We start from the raw sequence: 27,614 nt of genomic DNA, 5'->3' as shown, positions 1-27,614 counted from the left end.
AAATACATGTGAGGTCAAATAAACTAGGGCCAGATTCACATAATATAAGTATTGCAGTTCTTTTGGATTTAAAGATCATGTACAAATGTATCATCTACACATCCAAATATACTATCATCATTGTCTTGATTTTTCCTATTCACGACAAGATACTCTTTTCTGTAGTTAATATACTTTTACAGATAATGTAAAATAATTTATGAATTGTCGAGGAAAAACAAAAGGTCATGAATCCTTCTACACACAGTCATGAAACAATGTATGTAGTCGGGTTGATGGTGTGTCCACTACAAGAAAACACGCCGAATTCCGACGGAGATTCCGACGGACGACACAGCCGTCGGACACTTTGGACGGAATTCTGACCGATTTCCGACGAAAACAAAAAATCTGAAGTCGTCGGAATTCCGTCGGCTAATTCCGACGAATTTCTGAGAAAACAAGGGTCGTCGGAATATTCCGACGACTTTTCGACGATATTCCGATAAACAATATAACCGTTGTAGTCGTCGAAAAGTCGTCGGAATATTCCGTCAAATTTCCGACGATATGCCGATGAAAAGATATAACCGTTACGGTCGTCGGTATTCCGTCGGTATTTTCCGACGAATTTCCGACGAACCAAGTGACCGTTGCCGACAAATAAATATGACCGTTTTATAGCCGTTCGAGATTGGAAAATACTGACGGAATTCCGACGGAATGCTTTATATCTGTCGGTATTCCGTCGGAAAGTCGTCGGATGTCCGTAAGCAATTTCCTATAAATGCAACCCCTCCTCATTCATCTCATTCACACCTCATTCTCTCTTCTTTCTCTTTAGTCATAACAATTTCGTGAAAATCATGTCTTCAGGAGCTTATTATCGTTCGTGGATGGATAAACCTCATTTGGATCCCAACACTAATTTGCTTACGGAAGAATACGTTCAAGGAATTGGAGAATTCATGAGGCTTGTTCAACAGCAACCGGATGCAAAAAGTGGTATGTTAAGATGTCCCTTCTATACTTGCAATAATAATAAGGTTATAAAAGAATTTGATGTTTGGACTCATTTGTATATGAAAGGGTTTTCACGTAATTATAAAGTTTGGTACCTTCATGGGGAAACTGGTTATGAATATGGTAGTACTAGCGAACCTCAGCCTGTTAGTGAACTTCAGCCTGATATTAGGTTAGAAGAACCTAGAACGGATATAGATTATGGTGTAGGTACTGAGCAGATGGTACATGATCATTATAGAGGGGAAGAACCAAATCCCGAATCTAGGAGATTTTTTGATATGTTAGATGCAGGAAAACAACCTTTGTATCAAAATTGTAAAGATGGTCATTCAGTCTTATCATCTGCAACTAGATTAATGGGTATTAAGACAGACTATAATTTGGCTGAAGAATGCATGGATGCGATTACTGATTTTGTCAAAGGTATTCTACCTGAGGATAACCTTGCACCGGGTTCATACTACGAGGTTCAGAAACTTGTAGCCGGTCTTCAACTACCGTACGAAGTGATAGATGTATGTATTGACAACTGCATGATCTACTGGAGAGCGGATGAGACACGAAATGTATGCAAATTTTGTGGGAAACCTCGTTATCAGGAGACGAGGGGAAGAGTTCCGATCCCGTTCAAAAGAATGTGGTATTTGCCTTTGACGGAAAGATTGAAGAGGTTGTATCAGTGTGAGCGCACAGCAAAAGCAATGAGATGGCATGCAGAGCATTCCACAAATGGTGAGATTAGACATCCTTCAGATGCGAAGGCTTGGAAACATTTCCAGTCAACATATCCAGAATTTGCGGAAGAGAGAAGAAATGTTTATCTTGGATTATCTACTGATGGTTTCAGCCCGTTTGGAAAGCATGGAAGACAGTATTCTCTATGGCCAGTTATCGTGACCCCGTACAACTTACCGCCGAGCTTGTGCATGCGACGAGAGTTTTTGTTTCTCTCAATTCTCGTCCCCGGTCCAGATCATCCTAAAAGATCACTAGATGTGTTTCTTCAACCACTGATATATGAGTTGCAACAACTATGGGCGCATGGTTTTGAGACATACGATGTTTCGTGCAAAGAAAACTTTCAGATGCGGGCAGTACTTATGTGGACAATAAGTGACTTTCCAGACATACGATCGTCTCCAACTCATTAAGGTGGCTCACACTAACAAGAAGACAGGTCAAATTCAGGATCCCGTGATCAAATGTGTCGTTGATTTGGTGGAAGCTGAAATAGCAACTCAATCTCAGCCTCTCTCTGATGACGGCGATTCTACGGGAGCTTCAACCAACTTGTCCCTATTGCAAATAAATGAGATGGTTGAAAAGGTAATTTTTTTTATTAATATATTTTTTTTATAATGTCGATTACTAATTTGTCTATATTTACTAACTTTAAATATTTTTGTAGGCGGTTCCTAAAAGGAAAGGAGGCCGTTTAGTTGGGTTGGCCCGCCGTGCTTCTTCGTATCCGGCGTCTTCTTCGCAAGCTCCGTATGCCGATCCCATGATTCTCGAGGAGCTACATGACAAAGATGAACGAATTGGGGCATTGGAGGAGCAGAACACCACTATCCTTTCGGAGAATGCCACTATCCGTTCGGAGAATGCCACTATCCTTGCTGAGCTGGCATCCCAGAAGAAGTTCAACGCCGAGATAATGCAGAAGCTAGATCGTTTGATGTCTTCGAGTTCTTAGTTTTTTTCAGCTTTTTAAAACTGTCTGAATGTTTTTTCTTTCGTTTTGCATGAATTTTAAATTTTCTGAATGTTTTTTTTTCTATTTCGGTTTGTATGAATTTAAATTCTATAATATTATTATTTTTAAATTTCAGATTTTATTTATTTATTAATTAATTTTTCATATAAAAAATATATATAAAAATGCAAAATTAATTCGTATTAAAATTGACATTTTCCGACGAACTAAGTTCTCGATAAATACCGACGGAGTATGACTCGTCGGTAAATACCGACGGATTATGATTCGTCGGAACATACCGACGAATGGTGAGTCGTCAGAATTTACCGACGAATCGTAATCCGTCGGTATTTACCGACGAGTCATACTCCGTCGGTATTTACCGACGAATCAGACTCCGTCGGTATTTACCGAGAACTTAGTTCGTCGGAATCTTCGGAGGATCCGTCTCCGTCGGTATATAGTTTTTCCGATGAACTCTAGTCTCGTGTGTCCGCATCGGAATATTGTCGGAAGTTCGTCAGAATGTCATTTCTCGGTATTTGTCAGAAAGTCGTCGGAAGTTCTGACGAAATTCCGACGAATTCTTTTTTTCCGACGAAATGATACCGACGAACGCCTTCGTCAGAAATGCGTCGGAATAGGCCTTTTCCGACGAACTTCCGACGATTTTGGCCATCAGAATCTCTCTGTTTTCTTGTAGTGGTCACTTAGTCCATCCAGAAAGATGTTGAGCCTTTGACCCCTCAGTTGATACAAACTTTCTCGATGTTACTGGCAACAAAGTTGTTGGTATTCGGCCAGTCTATATTCGGGTTTCGGCCCAGACACAGACGATTTGGCTATCTTTTGACATTCGTTGGAAGTGTGGTTCCATCTATTTTGTAGCACTAAATATATTTTTTTCCCCAGGAATCAGGTGATAAGACATAAAAAAAACCTCTAGAACTAGTCGACCGGTTTAAACCAGCTGATATTGGACTTGAATTTGATTCTAGTTTTGGGTGCTTACCCAATCACCCAAGATTATAGCAAAACAAAAGAGGCCATAAGCTGAAAACGACAAAAGGAACTCTTCAAATGTTTACTACGTTAAATTTCGGAAAAGATTGCTCACTTTTAGATAGATAGCAGATAACTCTCATTGCGTACACATATATAGATATATCTTCTTTTTTTTTTTTTTGGTATTTGTTGGATTGTTATACAAGCAAAAGAGAAAATTGAATCTTGAAAGAAAGAAGACATAGATAAAATCTTGACAGGTAAACACTACGCATAACACTCAGAGTTTTTGACATTGGACTTTTCTTCATCAGTCATGGATGTGTCAAAGTCTCTGAAATTTTGTACAACAACAGAAAGGCATGTTCTAAAGATGCAAGCATCACATTTTCGATAGCAAGTAAAACCTTGTTTATGCATCATAAGCTCAAGGAAACACACATATCCTGACGTATCTGATCATCATCTATGGTGCCTAAAGAGCTGCTTTTTGTTTCCTCCTCTCTCGCAAAAATTCTCTTTCTTGAGTAATTTACATATCTGTACAACTCCGGTTGCTAAAAAAAAAAACATATCTGCACAACTCCCTTCTCGTTCTGCCTCTCTTTAACTTCAAACTATAATGGTTTCTTCTCTTACAAAACATTGGCCAGACCGACGATGCTCTCTTACATCAATGTTAGATTGAGTCTTATCATTAGCCTCTAGAACAGGCATTTCTCTAGCAGCTCTTTCTTCTTCTACTCCCATGTCCTTTACGTGTTTCTGTTAGTCTGCAGAAAAATATATATTGGTAGAAAGAACTTAAAATTTTATGGTTTTTTTTTTGCTTCTAGAAACAAGCCGAAGATATATGTTATCAAATTGCTATAGTTGTATGTTAAAATATTACTACTCCATAACTCAATCAAATTAAAAAAAAAGCTATAAACAAACAGTATCCAGATATAACGAATATTTTGATTAATCTACAAGAATCCTGTTTGAACAAACAATCAAAGAGAAACTCTGAGAGAAAAATTAGCTTCCCAAAATGAAAATAGTTTCAACATCGTCGTTACATATTCATAAAATAGTACCTAATTAAGGATTATAACAAGAGTTTTAAAATAGTACCACAGTGACTAACTTTCCCCACTCTCTATTTCGTTGAGAAATTCCCCAATGTCGATCATGACATCGTCTTCACCGTTATTAAGACCAAACATATCTTCGTCACAGAGTTCATCCCAAAAGCTCTGACCCTCATCACCACCATCCACGTTGATTATCGACTGTGTTTGTTCTGTTTCTTGGGGTACACTCATAATTAGGTTATTCTCTTTCTTTGTCTCCCATAAGCAGTTACCAACATCCTTGTTCACCAAGTAACGAGATTGCCCTGAAGAAGACTCACCGCCATAGATTACTTGTGAAGATCCGTCGAGAGGTTTGCTAGTGTTCTGATACATAGTGACGGCTTGTGAGGAGGAGTTAGGGTTTTGATGGGAATCAAAGCAACAAACCCTAGACTTTTCTTGCTTCTCAAGGCAATCCATCAAATCCTTCTTAGTCCTCTTAATAAGATCCTCGATCACATCCAACTGCGAGAGATCATCGCAAGAACTGTAAAGATCAGGATCCGTCCACCAAAACCCTGACTTGGATTCAGGACCACTAATCTTCGGAGGAAGCGTGCCGTTGAAGTAACAATCAACAATCTCTGAGGCAGAGGCGTGACCCGAGAAGGAAGAGGCAACGTTGGGTTTATCTCCCGGAGAGGTAACGAAGACGGCGATGTTTGCACCGGATAAACAGCAGAGCTCGGCGGATTTGGAGAAGAGCGTTTTACGGCGTTTAGAGTAAGCCACCGCTCGTTGTTCTTTGGTTTCACGTTTCTTGATCTCAATCTTTCTCTTTGTTCCTCCTCTCGCCATTGTTGACCTAAAAGAGAAGAGAGAAAGATGATGGATCGATGCGAGAAGTGAATGAAAGAGGGAGGAGTGAGACGAAAATAGAAACCCTACGCGTATATATATATATATAGGTGTCCTGACCACCGACTCGTGTGCTTGGACTCGCCAAAAACTGGTTACGTGGCGATGATTGATTGGCCGCTATTATAGTCATCAGTCTAAGAACATTTGTTATTGTTACCTTGATTCGTCTTCTCTTTTTATAACTGTTTGAATATTCATCATCAGATATGAATATATGATTGTTGAACTATTGTCATATTTTTGTTGGAAGTATTAGAAATCTGTCAGGGGTGGTATTCAAAATTATGATGATTTTGCATGATTGGAGATTTAATATGATTTTCATTAAACTATTCTAGATTAATCTCACATAAATCGATGAAATTTTATTTTTATTTTTTTTAACTAAAAAACTCAATCAATTCTCATGAACTTGATATTTTATCAAACATGATGTTTCATAAAGTATTTTAGCTGATATTTAAACAAAGTATTTCAGCTCGATTATTCTATTGAATTTGATATATCATAAGAAAATATCTTATTGAATTTGATATTTCATAAAGTATTTAAAATTATCCCCCAATTTAAAATATTTTCAACAGCAGTGAATTTTTAGTACTTTATAAAATATCAAATACAATAAAACTTGATTTTAAATGAATTTTTAAAATTCATTTTGAACATTTGTCATTTTAATACAAATCAATCAAAATCTCAGTTAGAATACACTAACTTATTACTGGAGGGAATACTTAATCCTTTTTTATTTTGAAACAATGTCAGTTTAATACCGCTAATGTGTCAATCAATAATGTTATTCTTTGCTAATATTTTCCGTGTGTGGAACCACCATTAATTTTTCATTATCATTTTGGCATACTCTTATACATCCATATAATATGTTCCAAGCCTGTTTCAATAAAAAACGTGTTTCAAAAAAGATCATGAAAGTTTATGGTTAAACCTGGTTAGACCATCCAGTTAAATCCGTTAACTTGTAATGCAAGGTTCTGGGAAAATGACCAAGACCACACACTAACTTACAAAACGTTAAAGTTTTAGATAACTAAGTGGGAACCAACTAAATCAAAAGCATAACAAAACAATTAAACGTTAATAAAAGTTAAGCAATTCAATAACTTTAAAACCTCTCTTCAGGCTTCACTCTTCTTTTTCTTCTTCTCCTTCTTTTCTTTCTTCTTGGCAGGCTCTTCGGTTTCTTCTTCCTCGTGCTTTCTCTTCTTCTTTTTCTCTTTCTTTGAAGCTTCTTCAGCTTCAGGTTCTACTTCTGTTTTAGCCTTCTTCTTCTTCTTCTTCTTTGAAGATTCCTCACTTTTGGCTTCTTCTTCCTCCTCTGCTTCAGCCTTTTTCTTCTTCTTTTTATCTTTCTTCTCTTTAACACCATTCTCTGCTGATACAAGAAGAGAGTCTGCAGCAGTGTTGTATGTCTGCACAAAACAACAGTTCAAGTAAGACACAATCAAGCAAACAAAACTAAAGGTTGAAGAAACAATCAAGCAGACCTTAGCAGGAGCAATCAAACCTCCAGACCCCATCTTCTTATCCTTATTATAAACTTCAATCTTCGGTTTGCCTTTAGCCGATCCAGCAAGACGTCCAAGATCTTTCCCTTCTAGACTCCTCAACCTTGCCTCAAGCTTCAAACGGTTCTCCACTCCCATAGAGTTATCTCCCGCATCACCAAGCGCATCGCAACGGATCGAAAGAGCAGCTTTAGCAGCCAGCGACCGCGCGATCCTAGGCTTGTTCTTCCCCCCAGCTTGTCCAACAACAGACGCGTGGAAAATCAAACCGTACTTTGGAGTATTGTGTTTGGTCTTAAGCGCTCTAAACAAAGCCTTCTCAGCTCCAAGAATCTGAACAGTGCTCCCAGGCTGCTTCGAAAGGTTCAGTAAACTCCCACTGTGAGAGATAAGACGAGCACCGACGAGCTCACCAACGAGGGCGGTCAGATTCGGCGCGATTGTGTTCATCCTGCTCTTCAAGTAGTCGTAGAGCTGAGCTCTATACTCAGCAAGAGACAGAACCTGGTCGCAGAGTTCACGAATATGAATCAAATCAAGGTCGCTGACTTCAGTTCCCATGGAGATCACAGAAGCTTCTTTAAGTTCAGCTTCAACTTCATCAGCCAATATCTGAGATAGGGCCACAAACAAACAAAAAATTAGTTTCAAGAACTCAAATCTTGAAACAAAAGAGAATGGTTCTAGAAAGTGATTAAATTATTTTACTAATTTACTGTAAAAAAAAGCAACAAATCTTTTTTTTACTACTAAATAAAATTATGATTTTGTGCAGATAAAATCAAGTGCAATTCTATCGAATAATCTTTTTAAGTTTTTGTCATAAAAATAATTCTCAGAAAGAAAATGACCAAAATAATATTTTTCTTTTGAAAAATTTAATATTTTTTTTTTATTTTAAAATTTGAAACCATATCCCAAAATAAAACTTATTTTGGTCATTTTCTTCATTGAAGACTATTTTTGTGACAAAAACTTAAAAATGGTTATTCTAGTGAATTTCTCTACAATCAAAGTGAATTATAATTTTTTATTATAATAATTTATATACATATATTAAGAATAGAACAAAAAAATACTTAATATTAATTATATTAAAAAAAGACACCTCAGAGAAGTCTAGCTTAGCTGCATTGATCCGGTTCCCCATTAGCTTCACAGACTTGGCGTACAAGATATTGTCACTTATGATCTTGGCGAGCTCTGGAAAATGCCAGCCGTACCATTCACGAACCCTCATAGCGTAAGTGTTTAGTTCTTTGTCAAGATCATCAAGTAAACCAATAGCTTGGATTATCATTGTATCAACCTAACAAGAGCAAAAAAACTAAAGCATTAGGACATGGGAAAGACAGAGAAAATATCAAGACACTAAAAGACAAACCTTGTCGGAACTGAACTTTAGTTTATATCTAGCGAGACTGTGAGACAACCCCAAGCTCATCGGAGCCAAGTCTTGTTCCCCCAATCCGGTAATAAGTTCGGAGAGCTGGCTTCTCACGCCTCGCAAGAGCTCCATAACGGCGTTGTTGTGGACACAGTCTATTGTCTAGAGGAGGGGAAGCAGAAACGTGAGAAGCAAGTAACAAACAAATCACAAATGAAAAAAAAAAATCAAATACACACCAGTTTCTCCTTGATGATGTTTCCGAGCTTCGAATCAGCAACGGCTAAGGTTTCGTCTTTGCAGTTAGCTTTTAGGAACTTGCGGAGACCCTTGCTGGGGGTTCCCTCCACTAGTTTGGCTACTGCTTCAAGTGCTTCGGACGTGTTGTCAAACTTGTCGAAAGCTTTAAGCTTCACCATCTGTACTTAACAGAGAAACGCTGTAAGAATCTTAAACTACAGATGCAAGCCAATGAACGTATCCTCACCTTTCGAGCTGACTCTGCAGAGGAGAACACATTGCCCAAATCCTACAAGGATCAAATTAACATACTTAAAATAAAAATTACCAAATTTAATAAAAAGAAAACATAACCTCCAGCAGGTGAAGATGATAACCTCGACATTAGAGAGCTTCCCTTCATCTAATACTTTAAAAATAGCGAAACCTCCAGGCGTTTCAAACAGTAGAAGCATTATTACAAGCTTTTAAGTCAACACCTGATAAAAAAACAAGATTAAGAAAAAAAACCCATTAAAGTGAGCTCAATGCATTGATAACAACAAAAAGCTTTGGGAGCTAAAGACACTAAATTCAAACGCTTTTTTATTTTCTTAGTCTAAACATTATGATCTCAATTAAATAGAGGAAAAGAAAGATAGACAGAACACGAGCTAAGGCTGTTGTGATCACCCCCTTACCATAGAATCAAGAACACTGGTAACGGTAAGAGAGAGGGCGAGAGAGACACATTACCTCGGAGGGCTTTGCGAATAGCTGTGTAGAGTTGGAGACACAGAGAGGAAAGAGAGAGAAAACAAGCAGCCACGAGTTTGTTTAGGGTTTAATCAAAAGTTATTTATAGTTTGTAGGAGAAACTCAGTTTTATTGTTTTTGTAACTTTTAAATTAAAACTAGGGTTGTTGTTCCAAAAAAAAAAAATTAAAATAGGGTTTTAAAAGTCAAGCGTCTATTGGGCCTAATAAATTCGGCCCATTAATTGGAATGTGGTACTTGCGTAACTGTAAATGTAACAACGTCTCTGGGACTAGCCAGTAGCCAGTAGCCACGCTTGTTCACCAGAGAAGATTCGCCGTGGAGTTTGAGAACGACGTCGTTCTCGGCAACAGTCTCACTAATGTCTACGTCGCTTGAAAGATTTGACCGGTGGATTTATTTTCTTTCAATTGTTTAAACCATCCCTTTGTTTCTTGTTGCTAAAACTTGTGGGTCATGGTTCGTTACGACCTGGAACAGAGATTGTGTGAGTTTCTCTAGATGAGTAAGAATCTCATTCATATTTTGGAGTTTGTACAGAAGAAAAGCTTCAACATATATGCTGAGTCATCGGCTTTTGTCTTCACGTTCTCATATAAGCGAACTCTGAATCTCTGATCATGTAAAAAGAGTGTGTGTGTGTGTGTGTTTACGCTCACGAAGATGAATCAGTTACGGTTATAAAAGTTGTACCGGGTGGCTGGAGCTAAGCATCCAATTGTGCCCCTCAAAGGCTGAGGTAGAAGTTGTGCTGATTCCTGAAACACCCGGACCAGTAATTTTTAGATGATACATTGAAAATTCTAAGTAAGAATCGAACATTGAGCAATTTGTAAAATTAAGTCAAAACTCTTACAGTAGTTTTATAGTCATATATTGTTTACGAACAGTTTTGGTGTTTTTTAATTAGTTTTGCTGAAGTTTGTATGTGTTTTGAGTGCTGACTCAAGACCGTTTTGGTGTTCTTTGCTATTACTAACTCTAAGATTTAAGATTATTTAGTTTTTTTTGTTGATACCTCTTTTATCTTAAAATATTTTTTGGTGTGTATTCCATTGACAGTTTAAAGTCATTTGTATAAAAATAACAAATTCTTTCAAACATGAATTTTAAAATTTTATTTAAAATTATATTATCGAATTTTAAAGTACTATAAAATTTAATGTTACTAAAAATATTTTAGGTTGTGAGTTTTACAAGTTTTCTAGTGCTACGTGGAGTTTTTTAGTTAAAATTAAAAATCTTTTATGATTTTAGGTGAGACTCTAAGAGCATAATTAACGAGGTACCTTAAAAGGGTTTCATAATGGTGGGGCCCGTTAATTTTGCAAAAACCGATCACAAAACATATCAAACTAGGATCGATCTTGGAGGGGTTTTTGCACTGTTCGCGGACCCCACCGACACGTGGTAATCCGTGATTGGTTCGCTAATAATTTTTTTTTTCAAACAATTTTTTTTTTTTAAGAAACCCTCAGCGTTAAAAGTGCTCTAAGTGGTTTAACAAAATTCATATTAAATTCTTTAGTTCATCTAAAAGACTAAAACTCATTAAGTTTTATCCCTTATATAAAATAATGAGATATATGTAATATATAAACTGATTAGTCTTTTTGCAAAAAAAATGTAAATAGTATTTCAAGAAATGAAAATTAATGTTTTATGGAGTGCGATGAACAAAATGTAACATTTATAAACTTGGTTCCATGGCAAAAAATGTAAGAACGTATAAAAAATCAATTGATAGCCATTCAGCTTACTGGCTACTAGCTAGCATGCCAAAAAGTGGCAATACAAACTTGAAGTATTGAATAAGAGATCGAGCGGGGTCTGGAACAGAAGGAAAGACTGGAGACAAATTGAACAAACAAATAAAGCGAGCAAGAAATTAAATCATCATGCCGTCTGAACAAATGTCAATTCCTCTCAAGAAGCAGAGAAAGCCCACTAAATCTGAGTTGGGACACTTGTCTGAAACCAAAATCTGGTCTTCGACATAAAAACAATGCATTACTAAACTTGTCCTCTAAGCCGGCTAGATGAAAGGAACAACATCACCACTCTGAAACCTTACTACACCCTCCCGAAGGAAAGTGAACCGTGAAGCACAACAAACGAATAAATTCCTCTACATGTAATTGCTAAACGTGCAAATCAAATTCAGGACAATAAGCAACACCAAATATAAAAATCAGGGGAGATGAGATAGCAAGAATTGAGGTCGAAGAGACTTGAATTTACAGGGAGCAGAGCTCACACCTCCACCCCACAGTCAGAGACCCATATGACATGAATCACAAGCCAGCCCCACAACAAATAAGCCTTCCAATTAGATGGCTAAAAGTTCCAATTATAATTCCTAGAATAATTATCTATAATTTATATAAATGCCCCTAATCAAAATATGTTTTATTATAGATGCCACATACTATATAATGTGATGGATCCACTAGGGATGTTAACATGGGTAATACCCATTGGTTTATCCAAACCCATTAATAATGGGTTTGGGTTTTTACCCGTCTAAAATTAGTTGGGTCAATCATGGTATAACTTAGTTTTTCCGCTAAAATGATTTTTTTCTGCAAAAATAATTTTTTCTCGCAAAAATGTTTTTTTCCCCCAAAAACCGCAAAACGAGTTTTTCCGCCAAAAACTGAAAATGAATTGTCCCGCCAAAACAAGGTTTACCGCCAAAACCACAAAATGAGTTCTTTGGTCAAAACTGCAAAATGATTTTTTTTTTTGAAAAAACGAGTTTTCCCGCCAAACCGTAAACGGTGTTTTCCGCTAAAACAAGTTTTCCTATAAAACTGTAAAATCTTGTTTATATATTAAAGCTCACATGAATGATATTAATATTTTACATGATATTTTTAGAACAAACAAAATAGTAATTTGGATACCCAGGTGTAAACCTATACCCTACTGGATTATTTTATGGGTTTAGATTCTAACCTTCATGTTTCTGGGTTTTCGTGGGTTGAGTATAAACTGGGTCAGGTTATTTGTGGGTTGGACTGGACTGGGTTATTTTACCCTACATTAACATCCTTAGATACACCCCTGGAACCAAATGGGGATAGAGCATCACCGAGAGAAACTTAAACAGAAGACGAAGATGGACATGGCGGGGGAAGATGGAGCCTTCTCATAGCGCCATGGAGACGAGACGAAGAAGTATGGTGAGACTCAGAGAGATAAGTTTTGTGAGAAAAAAAATTGGAGGCCTGTACACGTACGTGAATATCAGTGTGGTATGCTAATTTTCCAAAACAGAATTTATTTTAAAATTAAAATGATGAAGAAAGGTATAGGGAGGATCCAAAAAACAAACAAAAGAGACTTATTGGTTTATCACGAGAATCCTACATATTTGAAACCGAAAGACAATGAAATCTTTTCTTTATTACACAAATCTCAGATTAGTTATTCCATAAAAGCTTTGAAAGAACTACTACTACTTCTGCTTTCCCTTGTCACCTGAGGCCGATGGCATTGATGGAGATGAGGAAGCCTGTTTCTTCGCAACAGAATTGTTTGTCATCTTTAGCACAGCATTAAGTAAACTACCCATAAGCTTTTCCTTTTCTAAGTATTCGGTCATCTTTTCTTCTAGATCCTAAGTTTAAAAAAAAAAACTGAATAAGCATTTGTGTGTAAAAAAACAACAGTTAAAGGTGAACTAAAATGAAAGCTTACCTTCATATGCTCTTCATCTAGTTCTGATGTTTTTTTAACACGTTCGAGTTCACTTTTAATTTCTAGAATCTCAGCATCCGTAAGAACCATTTTTTTTCTAAGTAGAGTCAATGGTTATGCCTAATTTTTGAGGCTTTTCTTTCATTTTTGTTATGCTTGATCCTCTATTTATAGATGTATAATGTATCAAATGACTTAATACAATGAATAACAAATCTTAAATTTGAGTACTTCTAGATTACTTTCATTTTAAAATATGTACCTTTCAAGGAATATATTATTTCTATATATTATAGGGCGTGTGTATGGAATAGAGAATATTATATCATGACCAGTGGCGAAACCAGCTAAAATGTTTACCGGGATCAGTTTTAGAGTGAACATATATTTTACATGGGTCAATTGATTAAAGAATATTATATCATGACCACGCGGCATTATATTGGAGATTTTAGTTTAAATTAATTAAATTAATTGAATGTTGTTTAGTGCTAATGGTTAAGAGAGATGTAGTATTTATTTAATGGGGCTTAATTAACATTAATTATAATTGTTTTGTGTAATTTATCTTGCTAGTAATTTGATTCATATTATAACCAGTTTAATTTTTTTAATTTATAACTAGTGTTAATTATTTATCTTAGATAATATATATTTTGAACGTTTTCATAATTAGTTTTTATTATATTTATTGTACAATGTAGTTACTTTCAATGTATAATGTTTATATAAATATTATATAATGGCGATTATTGAATTATTAATTACTTAAATAAATTATATAATGTTTTATTAGATTGTAGTTTAGTTCATACAAAAATAACTGGTATTGTTAACATACAGAAATATGAATATATTTTTGTGTTCATATATGTCATATTTAAACCATCCATTTGTTTCTTGTTGCTAAACCATCCCTTTGTTTTCAATTGTTTAAACATATTTAAACCATCCAGTTGTTCAAAAAAAAAAAAAAACTATTCCTTTGTTTTTTGTTGCTAAAACAGCATCGAGCAAAAGTCTCATTAAAGGACTAGCCACGCTTGTTGCCCAGGGCTGGTCTTGAGACTCTTGACAACGCTTGTTCATGGGAGAATACTCTCGCGGTGAAACTGCCGAACGACGTCGTTCTTAGCAAAGTCTCATCAATGTCTGGGATAATAAAAAAGAAAATTCTGACTAATTTTTATTTGCTAATAAAATATACGAACTATTTTGGATCTCCATTTAATACACAAACTAATTTATATTGCCTAATAAATACACAAACTTTTGAAATTCGTAGATTTTACACATCGCTTTTAAACGACGTTAGTTATGTTTAACGGAAGTGACGATGACGTCAGTGTTTAACTATACATGTGGTCAAAATGTGGTCAAATGTAAAAAGAAAATTATTTAAAGTTACACAAACTCATTTTCATGTGCTAATAAAATACACAAACTATTTTGGATTTCCGTTTAATACACAAACTAATTTTTGTCTCCCATTAGATACACAAACTTTTGAAAATGACAGATTAAAAAAAACTATGTTTAATATGATTTAGACGACATCAACTATGTTTAACAGAAGTGAAGATGATATTAATATTTAATTAAACACGTAGTTAAACTATAAAGAATTTTTGTAAGAAAAAAGCCCTCATAGATTATATTGTTAGTTTTCTTCTCCATTAAGTTTCCATAATGTAAATTAACCTTGATTTGATTTATTATGATTGCAATCAAAGCGATAAATAAGAATCATAAACATGTAACATGCTAAACTAATTCCAAAATCCCAAAAACCCTCGGTATAAGCCGGTTTATTTCCAATCGTACCAAATCTGTGAAGCTCCAAAGAGATTTGAAGCACGTGACATGCGCATGATAAACAGCTCAAAATCACAATTGAGAAGATCTCTCTCACCTTCGTTCCCATCCCAAATTCCTCTCAAATCGGAGCTTTACCGTCCTCCGATCTCGATGCCATACTTTCCGATTCAGCTCTTTTCCTGGTAGCATCTAACTCTCCCCCTAAACCCTAAGTACGAATATGGCTTTGGTAGCGGCTTTGGAGGCGGATCTCCGTGCTCTCTCCGCGGAGGCGCGACGGAGGTACCCCGCCGTCAAAGACGGAGCGGAGCACGCAATCTTGAAGGTTAGATTAGATTTTCTCCATAGTGATAATGCACACGTCTGCTGATCGAGCTTGAATTCACTGTGCGTTGTTTTAGTTAGCTCGCCACTATGCGTTGTGAACTGTCACTCTAAGATTGAATCTGCGTCTGATTGATCATGTGAAGAGTGGCTTTGTTATGCATACTTCCAAATCTAAGAATTGTTTTTGAATGACTCTACAGCTATCTCTGTTTGTAACAACCTGTCCCATGGGAACTGAACTACCTGCCCTGTGGGTTCTATTCTGGCCCTGCAGTGCACCGACCCTAACCCCTCTCATATGCGCCCCTCCCGGCCATACATATAGGTTATTGATGGTCAATTGATGACAACTCATCCTGTTGAAGTGTTGTTAAAGGGTGAGGTCTTGGATTCGAGTAACGCCAAGCGCATCAATAACCTATATGTATGGCTGGGAAGGGCGCACATGAGAGAGGTTAGGGTTGGTGCCCTACAGGGCTGTGTCACACTGACTGTTATTCTTCAGAATCTTTGTTAGAGTATAGTTAGTGAATTGAATTGTAAATGTCTTATAGTTCAAGCTGTGAGAGCGGTTGCTGTAAAATAGTTGAACTTATTTATATTTTGTTCTTTTTTTTTTGTCAGCTTCGTTCGTCATCGAGTGCAAGTGATCTTTCGAGCAATGAAGACATTCTTCGGATCTTTCTGATGGCATGTGGAGTCAGGAACACAAAACTTAGTGTTATAGGGCTTTCGTGCTTGCAGAAGCTTATATCTCATGATGCTGTTGAACCATCATCTCTAAAGGAGATACTTGATACCTTGAAAGATGTAAGTCAGAGTTTCTGTAACTTGGACTAGAGTTTTTGTTTAGTTGTTCTGTAATGCAACAAAAGCATTTGAATTTACCTGAGAATTGAAGTTCAGCTCTCTATCTCTTTCACTTTTTATTTATTTATTTAGCATGTTAAATTAACCATTCATTAGCATGTCTTTCTCATACATGATTTTCTGCTAGACACATGCCTTCTTTGGTTTTTACTTTTTAGGATGGAAAGGGCGATATAATTTTACATTTGTACTTGATGAATTTTAATGCAAAACACTACTTAACGTGGTGTTTCCTTACTCGCAGCATTCAGAAATGGCTGAAGAAAATATCCAACTAAAGACTCTGCAGACTATTCTAATAATATTTCAATCTCGCTTACATCCAGAAACCGAGGTGAGTTCGAAAAGCTTGGTCTAGTAAGAATGGAAGTCTAAAGCAAAAAATGATGGTGGACTTTAATTATTCTGATCCTGGGCATTTGCGTAAATGAATGTTAAAATGGTTTTATGTATATAACAATAGAATGCAGATGTGAGGAAATTCTTTTTTTAAGTGACCCATTAATCAAGAGCAGTAAGAGAAACTGTATTATGCTATTGTAAAACTATTAGTTCTCCATAGATCTGCTTCCTTATGGCTTTGTTATTGTGAGGCTTTAGCATTTTTCTTAATTCCAGGAAAATATGGTTCTCGGACTAAGTATCTGTCTCAGGCTTCTTGATAACAACCGACTTCCTAGTGTTTACAAGTAAGTTGCTTTCATTCAAACCAACCTCACTAATTCGATGGTATATTCCTCTTCTAACGTTTTTTAACTGTCAAAATTAAAAACCATGGATCCTGTTTTTGGTCTCCCAGTACTGCTGCGGCTACCTTCAGGCAAGCAGTTGCGATGATTTTTGATCAAGTGGTTTCGGCTGAGTCCCTTCCTATGCTTAAATATGGATCAAGCAGTCAAACAGCAAGGACTGGCTCAGTTACTGGAGATTTGAGTCAGAATATCAATAGTTCAGAGTATGCAGTCCTGATCATCTCTGTCTAACTTACTCTTTCAACCCCTTCTTTGTACTCTCAGTCTCTTTACATTCCACATATTTTTTTGCACTTTGGTGGACTTTTGGTTATTCTAATTCACAGAGGGTGATGCAATTGTTATATGCTGGTTAATTTGTGTTTTTCCTGATAGAATGAAAGAGACAGGCTCTCCATTTAGAAGTCCTGCTTTATCAATTGCAACCTTTGGTATTTGTTGTTACAGCTATTAATAGACTAACAGAAATATGAACCAGGTCCCTGGAGAAAGGTGTTATCTCTGGTCGATCGACAATGAGAGACACTTTGAGTGAAACCGGTAAACTCGGTCTGCGTTTGCTTGAGGACCTGACAGCCTCAGCTGCAGGTGGATCTGTATGTGTTAATTCAACTATATTATATATCTCCAGCTAAGTGTCATTAAAGTTATTCCACCAAGGTTAATATTTCTGTTTATGCTTCAGGCGGCTTGGTTGCATGTCACTTCTCTTCCAAGGACCTTTTCCCTCGAACTAATTGAGTGAGTTGGCAAGAATTTCTAGATATAGTTTCCCATGTTGAAATGGACTGAAAATCATTATTTAAATGTACGAGTTCTCAATTTTTTTTGCAGGTTTGTTTTGTCGAACTATATGTCAGTTTTTAAGATACTAATTCCCTACGAACAGGTACTTCTAGGATTTTCTACCTAATGGGCGCTTCTTTTTCATCCTTTCATTAGCATGCTGACCAACTGTAAAAGTTCACCTGTTTATTTATCAGGTTTTGCGTCACCAAATCTGCTCCCTCCTAATGACATCACTTCGGACCAGCTCAGAGGTAAAATCATGCCTCACTGCCTTTTGTATCTTTGTATACTTCAACGTGATCTCGATAAAACTTGGATTAGCGTTAAAGCTTATCTACGTGCATTTACTCATGGAATTAAATTTTTTGGCTACTCAGCTCGAGGGAGAAATGGTTGAACCTTATTTCCGCCGGTTGGTGCTGCGGTCAGTTGCTCATATTATTCGACTGTATAGTTCGTCTCTCATTACAGAATGCGAGGTACAGTATTGATCGCAAAGGAACAAGCACATTAAACATTTCCTCCTGTTGACTATGATATTTGCAAGTTTTCTGTACTGATGTGCGTCCATTTCATTTCTGTCTGTACAGGTGTTCCTAAATATGCTTGTGAAAGCTACATTTTTGGATTTGCCATTGTGGCATCGCATTCTTGTTCTTGAGATTTTGAGGGTAATCGTTATATTTCAAAATTAGTACTTGCACGTGTATATATAAGATAGTATAAGGAGTTCAATTTCTTTTTGATTCATTTTTAAGATATCTTGTGTATGTCATTAAATAGGGGTTCTGTGTTGAGGCAAGAACATTACGGATTCTTTTCCAGAATTTTGATATGTAAGGCTACTTACTTCTTTTTTGTGCTGCTACACTCAATGTTGCATGTTACATTAATGTTGTTTCTTCATACTGTGCAGTGGATTAAGTTATATTTTTCTGGATCATGTTCCTTCTGTGATCTAATAGTAATTTATCTTTCAAGGAACCCTAAAAATACAAATGTTGTGGAGAGCATGGTCAAAGCGCTTGCTCGAGTTGTTTCTAGCATACAGGTGGGGTTTGTCGGGCAGGTCGACTGTAATGTTTCTCTAGTCTCGATTTTCTTGAGGTCTCGTAGTCGCTATCTTATTTGTTTACGAGTTGGTTTTCAATCTACGTTTAGTTTTTTTACCTATTTTGTGTACCAAAAAAAAAAATAGGAACAACTTCAAGAACTATAAATTGCCTTAATTAACTTAAGACATCTCATAACAAGAGTAAAACGTTAGAACATAGCTAAATTCTTGAGTTGGTTTTCCTGAAAGTAGTTTCAGGAGACGAGTGAGGAAAGTCTAGCAGCGGTTGCTGGGATGTTTAGTAGCAAAGCTAAAGGTAATCAATTATTACCTCTAAGGATCGCATAGTTCAGTTGTTTTTTTATTCTTCTAAAAGTTGTCATTATAAATTTTCCCCACGGCTGTAGGAATTGAATGGATTCTTGATAATGATGCTTCCAGTGCGGCTGTTCTTGTTGCGAGCGAAGCTCATGCAATAACTTTGGCAATTGAAGGCTTACTTGGAGTTGTTTTTACAGTCGCCACTTTAACAGATGAAGCAGTAGACGTTGGGGAGGTAATTGATGCAGGGTTCTCCTCCGCTATGCCATAATACTGTTTGGCCTACATTCTTCTCTTTCTAACCTCTGCCCGTTGGTGTCTTGTTTTTCTTACTTTTCTTTCGTCAAACCACCAGCTAGAATCCCCCAGATACGAGCATCATCCTTCGTCTGATTATTATACTGGGAAAACCTCACATATCTGTATCTCAATGGTAGATTCATTGTGGCTGACTATACTCGACGCATTTTCCCTTATTTTATCAAGGTATATCCCTTTTCTGGACTATATATTGATTGTGAAGAGGCAAACACTGAAGACGTTGTTTAATCTAATTGTTCTTGAAGGTCACAAGGTGAGGCAATCGTATTGGAGATACTAAAAGGGTATCAAGCATTTACTCAGGTAAATGCACATACGTATGTGGATACTAATTGGCATTGTGTGGACGTCTTTGCTTTTCACTTTTAACATTGACAATTAACCTTATGCTGTCTACCTATCCAGAAGAATTGATGGGCATCCTTTTTTTTCTCAGGCATGTGGCGTCCTTCATGCTGTTGAACCCTTGAACTCTTATCTTGCATCGCTTTGTAAATTTACCATCGTTTTGCCAACTGATGCCGAAAGGAGAAGGTACGTTGATTGTTGTGCTTTTGATATCATGTCAAAGTTACTTAAACAATGCTAACCGGTTAATACTGCGGATTTCATATGTAGTTTCAGCAGCCTCGTACAGTCTCCTATGTCCAAACGTTCTGAAATACAGGTTGATCAGAGAGATGCCATTGTTCTGACACCCAAGAATGTACAGGTATTTAATATGACATTTTTAATCCAGTTTCTCATTCATCCTCATATGCACATTTTGAAAGAACAGAACTCCTTAGCAGATTTTCCCTTTAATATGATTTGTTTTTTTTTGTCAGCAATATGATTTGGTTAAATGTGCTTGGCTAACAGTCCGTCTTATTATTATTCAGGCATTGAGAACACTCTTCAACGTCGCTCATAGGTTGCATAACGTATTGGGGCCATCATGGGTGTTGGTGAGTATTTTGCTTCATGTATGTTCAAGTAAACTATCTCATGATAACGGGAAATCATAAACATATACAGGTTCTTGAAACTCTGGCAGCCCTAGATCGAGCTATTCATTCTCCTCATGCAACCACCCAGGTAAATTTGGTAAACCCCCGTGCAGGATTTTTTTTTTTGTTGTTGTATAATATAGCCTGATCATTATGATAGGTAGTTTATCTTTCATGTTTTAATCACTTTTGTGAATACTCTTACGAAGCTCTAGGGCAATATAACCTTATCTTTTACTTGTAGGAAGTCGCAACTGCAGTCCCAAAGCTCACCAGGGAGCCTTCTAGGCAGTATGCTGATTTTAGCATTCTCTCTTCTTTAAATTCTCAAGTAAGGCAAAACAGTTTTCTTCTATAATCTATGGCCTTGGATTGGTCTGGTTAATTTCTTCTTGTTGAGATTTCTATGGCTAGAGCTACTTGTTGGCTATTTAATTTCTGAAAATCCTGGTTCTTGACTCATTGCTTTCATTTTGTAAGCTGTTTGAAAGCTCGGCTCTGATGCATGTGTCTGCTGTGAAATCACTTCTTTCTGCACTCCATATGTTGTCCCATCAATCCATGACAGAAACTTCGGGTAGTGTTTCATCAGCTTCAAGTAAACAAATTGGGAGCATCAGTTTTTCGGTGGACAGAATGATATCTATTCTCGTAAATAATCTCCACAGTATGTTCTCAATTGATTTTCTAAGTTCATCTTCAGAGTATAATCTCTCTTTTCCATGCTGTCGCCTTGTATGTTTTCTTAGTGTCTGGATTTGTTTCTGTGAAATTACTGTTTTTCTTTGTGCGACAGGGGTGGAACCTCTATGGGACCAAGTTGTTGGCCACTTTCTTGAGGTGACGCGGTATTCATTACTCTATTTGTTTGTAGGATATCCTGACATTGTTCTGGGGTTTACTGACACTTCGACTGCATATTGCAGCTCGCTGAACATTCAAATCAGAACTTGAGAAATATGGCGCTTGATGCCCTGGATCAATCCATATGTGCTGTATTAGGTTCAGAGCAATTTGGAGATGCAACTCTGGATGTGAGCTTTTTCTTCACTGTCCTTGCTTAAATTCGAGTGTTCTCCATCTCATGCAAAAATAACCTTATTTGATTTCTTCTTTTTGTTCTTCTTCCTAGGTAGAATCAAAGTCAATTGAGTTGAAGTCAGTTGAGTGTGCTGTACTATCTTCTCTCAGGGCTCTTTACTTTTCTGCTCAAAAGTCCGATGTTCGAGTTGGTTCCTTAAAAATCCTCCTTCATGTACTGGAGGTATATATACGATATGAACATTCAGAGATCAACATTTGTGTATCTTCTATATCTAACTTTTTGCTCCTGCATAAATCTTATCTCATCAGAGATGTGGGGAAAAGTTGTACTATAGTTGGCCTGGCATTCTTGAAATGTTAAGGTATATTTATTGCTCAGTTTCTAGTTTTTTTTTCCCATTGTCAAAGTGAATTTCCATTCCATTTACTGATCCTATTCCTCGCCTATTCTTTTAAGGTCTGTTGCCGACGCATCAGAAAAGGATGTGGTGACCCTCGGGTTTCAGGTTAGTCAAGGGTTGCTTCCTTGGCCCTGGTAAAAGTCAGCTGTTGTGTATGACCTTAGTCCCATCGCTTACTGATGCCTTGTCACTGATAACTTGTTTTTTCTTTGCAGAGTCTCCGGGTTATTATGAGCGATGGACTTCCTACTCTTCCGGAAGACTGTCTCCATGTGTAAGATTCTATCTCATTTTGAATTACTATGTTCCTTATTTTACCTGTTAATACTTAATTGTCAGAGATGTCAACATTTTACCTATGGGGATGGTAATTACTAATTAGTAATGTTAATATTCAGGTGCATAGACGTTACTGGAGCTTACAGTGCACAGAAGACTGATTTGAATATAAGTTTAACAGCCATTGGCCTGTTGTGGACTTTGACTGATTTCGTAGCAAAGGGGCTCCACCATGGGTCTCTAATGGAGAAAGAATCGGGTAAATAACTGCCAAATTTTAGTCTGCAATTATCACCTTAAGAGAAGCTCTGTTTAAATGTTTAGGACTGTGCTGCCCCTGCAGGACTCAATACTGATGATACCACTCCACAGCAAACAATTGGTGAGGGTGTGGAAGATTCCAACAAGCCAGATTATGAAGCTCGAATACAAGTAGTCAATCATGAGAAATTGTTATTTTTAGTCTTTTCGTTAATTCAGAAACTCGTGGATGACGAGCGACCAGAGGTATTCGTCATATCTTTTCAATTTGAATTTTTTTACTTGGTAAGTTGGTGTCGCTCTATCTTATTTTCTCATTGTTATTATATTTCCAATTCCAGGTGAGGAATTCAGCTGTCAGGACATTTTTTCAGATTTTGGGAAGTCATGGGAACAAACTTTCAAAAAGAATGTGGGAGGATTGTCTGTGGAACTATATCTTCCCGATGTTGGATGGCGCTTCTCACAAGGTGAGGAAAGTGATTCAATCGATCCATTTTAGGAGTCTCTTGTGAAAAGTGAATCTTCTTTTTGGTAGGCTGCAACATCATCAAAGGACGAATGGCAAGGAAAAGAAATAGGCACTCGGGGAGGGAAAGCAGTGCATATGCTTATACATCACAGGTGACAAAAAGAATTTTCTGCGCGTGGAAGTCTTTTGCATTTGTCCATTTCGCTCTGATAGTCATTAATACCTGAATAACTTATTTGTTTTCAAAGTCTTACCACTATTCCTACCTCTTAACCTTGCCATCCGCTTTCTGATTTGCAGTCGCAATACAGCACAAAAGCAGTGGGATGAAACATTCGTGCTTGTCCTTGGAGGAATAGCCCGCCTCTTCCGTTCCTATTTTCCTCTTCTTGAAAGCTTACCCAACTTCTGGTCAGGTGAGTGTATTGTGATTTTCCTGGACTGCGGTCCTTGTGGTTTAGGAAAAACTGAAATATCGTGGAACTTCTACTTCTGTAGGATGGGAGTCTTTGCTGGCTTTCGTTAAGAATAGCATTTTCAATGGGAGTAAAGAAGTATCACTTGCAGCGATAAACTGTCTGCAGACAGCTGTTGTGTCTCACTGTGTCAAGGTAACAGTGCAGCTACTTGAACTATCTACGAGCTACTAGTGCTGTCATATCCGTGTTTCATTTTTTAACTTACTTTTATGAATCAGGGAAACTTGCAACTCCGATATCTTAATTCGGTCATGGATGTGTATGAGCTTGTTTTCCAGAAATCATCGAGTTACACAGGTGACACAGCATCCAAGGTGAAACAGGAGATTCTGCATGGTTTAGGTAATTCATTTTTTTCCAATGAGTTTTCTGCATCTTTGTAGAGTCTACTACTCTGTTGACTTAGACGAACAATTTTAATGAATAGAAATGGCTGAAACAAAGTTGGTCTTCTCTGCTGTAACATTTGGATCTTACGCTTTCCTTTTTCATTTTTGTCCAATGTTTTGACAGGTGAATTATATGTGCAATCACTGAAGATGTTTGATGATAAAATGTACATGCAATTGCTGGGAATTATAGATTTGGCTATAAAGCAGGCTATCATAAGTAGTGAAACTTTTGAAACTGAATTTGTAAGTCTGTTCTCACATTCTTTACGTTCTTCATCTTAAATACTAAGTTTCAAAATTTGCCTCCTGCGTCTACCTTATGCGTATGACATTGATGATTTCAAGGGCCATGTTCCCCCTGTACTACGTCATGTTTTGGAAATCTTGCCCTCATTGGGTCCTCCTGAGCACCTTTCATCAATGTGGCTAATCCTGCTAAGAGAATTTCTGCATTATCTTCCACGGGTTGATTCTCCGCTGCCAAATGAGGAAGGGGAGATTGAGCAGAGCACCACAGGTCATCGTGCAAGTAAGTACGTGATGTTATTTAACTCTTGACAATTGTCATCACTGATATTCGTTTTTCATTTTACCCCAGGCAGTGTAGTATCGGAACACAAAGCTGATTATTCGCCTGACAAAACCATTCCAGCCACCAGAATTACTAGTAATATGTTTGCAGAAAAGCTGATCCCGGCTCTGGTGGAGCTCCTCCTCCGGGCTCCTGCAGTTGAAAAGTATATCCTGTTTCCGGAAGTCATCCAGAATCTGAGAAGGTAAACCTAACTCATTATATGCCATAACTGTTCAGATGTCTTCTCAGCTCAATGGTTTCATAACATAAGTTTCAAAAGGCAAACACAGGTTTTTGTTTATTTTTAATATAGGGTCTACCTTTCCCCCACCCTTTCCTTCTCTCAAATTCCACGTCCCTTCCTAGATTTGATTTCAAAGTTCTTGATTTTTTTTTTTGTTGAGTGTTTGAAATACCATGTCTAATTACTATCTCCAGTTGTGTCTGGGATAAGTACGTACAATCCAACTTATAGGATCGTTTTTTTCCCAGGTGCATGATGACAAGGCGAGACAATCCAGATGGTTCACTGTGGAAGGTAGCAGCTGAGGGCTTCAACCGTTTACTAGTTGAAGATGTGAAAACATGTTCTGTGGGTGGTGACACAGACCTGAAAACTAGCAAAACTGCTCGGATACGCATTTGGAAAGAAATTGGAGATGTTTACGAGATATTCCTCGTTGGTTATTGTGGACGCGCACTTTCTTCAAATTCTCTCCCTCCAGCAGCGCTTAAGGCCAATGAGACCCTTGAGATGGCCTTGGTAGATGGTCTTGGCGATATTATTCTTAAGTCATCCGTTGATGCACCTCGAGAAGTGAGCAGCTTGAAATTCATGTAAAATGTTCTCTGTTATCCTAATGTCGTGAATTTTAATATGATTTTTTCCGTATCTTGAATCAACAGGTCTTGGAGCGGCTTGTTTCGACTCTCGACCGCTGCGCATCACGTACATGCTCGTTGCCTATTGAAACTGTGGAGCTGATGCCTGCCCACTGTAGCAGATTCTCCTTGAAATGCTTACAAAAATTGTTTTCCTTGAGCAGGTAAATCTCGCGTTGAGCATGTCCAGGATTCCTTTTCTTGCTTGCTTCTTTTGCAAAGACGCTAGCATCTCATACTTCATAATATGATCTTAGACTTTATTTGCTCACACTTTTTGTACATATCTCACATAGAGAGTACTCACTCTTACTCCCTCGTTTGACATACCGACATCAATTTTTTTTTTTAGTTTCGGCTCTGAAACTGAGAACTGGCACACAACAAGAGCAGAGGTGAGCAGGATCTCTATCATCACGCTAATGGAAAGATGTGAATTCATCTTGAGTAGACTTTTAATCGACGAAAATAATCTAGGTAAAGGTCTTCATCTTCTTATGAACCTTAACATGTTCTTCGCTTGCTAGTCTTTAATCTCTGTTTATCTTTTGACAGACAACCGTCCAATCCCAACAGCTAGACTCGAAGAGATTACCTTTGCCCTCCAAGAACTTGACCGCCTAACCATTCACCCCGAGGCTGCTTCTGTTCTTCCGTTGCAACCGTATCTAAAAACCATCCTACGCGAAGATAATCGTGACGCCCGTGCACACCTACTTGTCCTTTTCCCCTCACTGTGCGAGATTGTGTTATCAAGGTAATATCACTTCTTCCATTCCTTTTTGGAGTTTTGATATCTAAAAGGGTGACAAAATATGTGCATGGTCCCTAACAAACTCGTAATCAAACCGATCAAATTAGAATGGGAGAAGAATATGTAACTAAAAACATACAAAACTCTTATCAAAATTTGATTATGAGAGTTCTGTTTTCTTCAGGGAAACCCGGGTGAGAGAGCTGGTACAAGTTTTATTACGAGCTGTTGCGACAGAGTTAGGCCTGGAAAAGGTTAGCCTATCCAGTTGATAGCAACATGCCAACACATGACAATGTTTCTCAGAAAGATTTGAGCTTTAAACTCTCTCTTACAGTAGATTCTTGATAAGTTTTGGTTGTCTATCACTTGGGTTGTATTCTTTCTTATAGCTTGTACCGATTTATTCTGTGTGCTGTTTTATCTCTCTTTGTTCATGTGACTGTCTTTATTCTTTCTCGCTGAGGATGCAATACGCAAGAGGTTTCTTACCATGTTTGTTTAACTTATGTATTTCATTCTGATCTTCTTGGATATTCTTTGAACTAATGTAGCTTACATGTACTTCAAAAACTTTAAAATCTTATATACATTAACATATACACAAATAGTTTTTAGTTTACATACATAGCTTCTCAGTAGCATTAGTTACGTAGCTGCCAAGAAAGAAGAATGGTATCACTTGGCTTGATTAATCCTAGCTGCCGCAGCGACAGAGGCTGCCACACCGGTTGGGTAAGTAGTGAGATGAGGATCGTTCCTCATCTCTGCACCTGTCACTCCCTCTGCGTCTTTCCTCGTTGCTGGTTTGTCCGACGGTAATTTGCTACTCGCTCCCTTTCAGAACCATCGTGTCCCCAAGAAGGACAAAACATCGTTAGGACAAACAATGTATCAAGAAACTGGTTTCTAGCATATACTTACAGTGAGAACATCTGCGAGCGTAGTTTTGTCGTCCTCGGAGTTAGCTCGAGCGTTGAGAGTGGCAGCTGATTGAGCCGAGGCGGCAACACCGCCCGGCATGATGTTGGTCTTTCCCGTGGCTCTAACCTCAGCCGCTTGTATAGCCGCTGCGTCACTCCACTCAACCGGCTTATTCCCTGCCGTAAGAACCGCTGCCTCTAGAGCCTCTCCGATTGTTATGGTACCTTCCGGCTTTTTCTGGTTTACTTCTCCCTCGTCCTACAAAATTTTAATATTCTATATCATTCGATTATTTACTTTGTTTTTGATAGTCTTTTACATGTTAAATAACACATTGGATTATATCTTATGGACCTGTCCACCGGAAGACTCGGCGACAACAGCTTTCTCTTTGTCATCCGCCGCAATGCCTCCCTCCGTCGCCGGAGTCTTTTTGGCCTCTTCTTTTACGTCATTAGCTATAGGTAGCTGTTCTTGGCTCATTTTGTTTGGTCAACCCTAAAGTCCTCTCGTTTCCTTGTGTTCTACGCAATATATAGTTGTAATGTTTTGGAATTTATATAGGTTTACATGAGCCATTCAATTTTGTGATCCTCTTACACATTACGAAGA

At 37.5% G+C, this 27,614-nt stretch overlaps 5 protein-coding genes across 11 annotated transcripts; 2 read left to right on the top strand and 3 right to left on the bottom strand.

Moving 5' to 3' along the window:
• Positions 1-289: 289 nt before the first annotated feature.
• On the top strand, positions 290-4,718 carry LOC117131798. 2 transcript variants are annotated; one of them, XR_004455194.1, is made up of 3 exons: positions 290-984; positions 1,069-2,331; positions 2,414-4,718. XR_004455194.1 is itself a non-coding variant. In XM_033284535.1 (2 exons), exons 1-2 carry the CDS (start codon positions 846-848, stop codon positions 2,154-2,156), a joined length of 1,227 nt encoding a protein of 408 aa, XP_033140426.1. In that variant the 5' UTR covers positions 290-845; the 3' UTR covers positions 2,157-4,718. The 2 variants fall into 2 exon arrangements, 1 of the variants encoding a protein (XP_033140426.1); XM_033284535.1 differs by having other exon boundaries at positions 1,069-4,718.
• Positions 2,751-6,429, bottom strand: LOC103854647. Its single transcript, XM_033284579.1, has one exon. The coding sequence runs from the start codon at positions 5,623-5,625 to the stop codon at positions 4,834-4,836; it is 792 nt and encodes a 263-aa protein (XP_033140470.1). The 5' UTR covers positions 5,626-6,429; the 3' UTR covers positions 2,751-4,833.
• Positions 6,430-6,685: 256 nt separating this feature from the next.
• On the bottom strand, positions 6,686-14,890 carry LOC103854646 (probable nucleolar protein 5-1). Its single transcript, XM_033284493.1, has 9 exons — positions 13,300-14,890; positions 9,577-13,219; positions 9,219-9,320; positions 9,089-9,130; positions 8,841-9,020; positions 8,599-8,763; positions 8,323-8,523; positions 7,194-7,826; positions 6,686-7,118 (listed from the first exon to the last, which is right to left on the bottom strand). Exons 3-9 carry the CDS (start codon positions 9,294-9,296, stop codon positions 6,825-6,827), a joined length of 1,593 nt encoding a protein of 530 aa, XP_033140384.1. The 5' UTR covers positions 9,297-9,320; positions 9,577-13,219; positions 13,300-14,890; the 3' UTR covers positions 6,686-6,824.
• A 246-nt stretch (positions 14,891-15,136) lies between these two features.
• Positions 15,137-26,614, top strand: LOC103854643 (protein MON2 homolog). Of its 6 annotated transcripts, none has more exons than XM_009131598.3 (44): positions 15,137-15,442; positions 16,069-16,254; positions 16,559-16,648; positions 16,933-17,003; positions 17,114-17,269; positions 17,545-17,662; positions 17,752-17,807; positions 17,901-17,955; positions 18,050-18,106; positions 18,233-18,334; positions 18,446-18,526; positions 18,639-18,691; positions 18,837-18,906; positions 19,162-19,225; positions 19,317-19,465; positions 19,586-19,716; positions 19,797-19,854; positions 19,988-20,085; positions 20,176-20,263; positions 20,433-20,498; positions 20,569-20,628; positions 20,785-20,871; positions 21,021-21,207; positions 21,337-21,380; positions 21,467-21,574; positions 21,673-21,804; positions 21,894-21,946; positions 22,042-22,090; positions 22,201-22,259; positions 22,384-22,523; positions 22,608-22,771; positions 22,867-22,995; positions 23,064-23,149; positions 23,298-23,413; positions 23,496-23,608; positions 23,695-23,818; positions 23,990-24,111; positions 24,214-24,397; positions 24,467-24,644; positions 24,935-25,259; positions 25,349-25,488; positions 25,677-25,801; positions 25,880-26,081; positions 26,263-26,614. In XM_009131598.3, exons 1-44 carry the CDS (start codon positions 15,338-15,340, stop codon positions 26,348-26,350), a joined length of 4,869 nt encoding a protein of 1,622 aa, XP_009129846.1. In that variant the 5' UTR covers positions 15,137-15,337; the 3' UTR covers positions 26,351-26,614. The 6 variants fall into 6 exon arrangements, with proteins under 6 accessions (XP_009129846.1, XP_009129845.1, XP_033140353.1 ...); XM_009131597.3 differs by having other exon boundaries at positions 15,138-15,442; positions 20,170-20,263; XM_033284462.1 differs by lacking the exons at positions 15,137-15,442; positions 16,069-16,254; positions 16,559-16,648 and having other exon boundaries at positions 17,532-17,662; positions 20,170-20,263.
• On the bottom strand, positions 26,442-27,514 carry LOC103854645 (late embryogenesis abundant protein 47-like). The gene is made up of 3 exons (XM_009131601.3): positions 27,357-27,514; positions 27,003-27,260; positions 26,442-26,915 (listed from the first exon to the last, which is right to left on the bottom strand). The coding sequence occupies exons 1-3, from the start codon at positions 27,483-27,485 to the stop codon at positions 26,757-26,759; spliced, it is 546 nt and encodes a 181-aa protein (XP_009129849.1). The 5' UTR covers positions 27,486-27,514; the 3' UTR covers positions 26,442-26,756.
• Positions 27,515-27,614: the final 100 nt, after the last annotated feature.

Source organism: Brassica rapa, chromosome A02 (genome assembly GCF_000309985.2).
Source record: "Brassica rapa cultivar Chiifu-401-42 chromosome A02, CAAS_Brap_v3.01, whole genome shotgun sequence".
NCBI classification, from domain to species: domain Eukaryota; kingdom Viridiplantae; phylum Streptophyta; class Magnoliopsida; order Brassicales; family Brassicaceae; genus Brassica; species Brassica rapa.
This window is presented reverse-complemented; position numbering and strand designations above follow the sequence as displayed.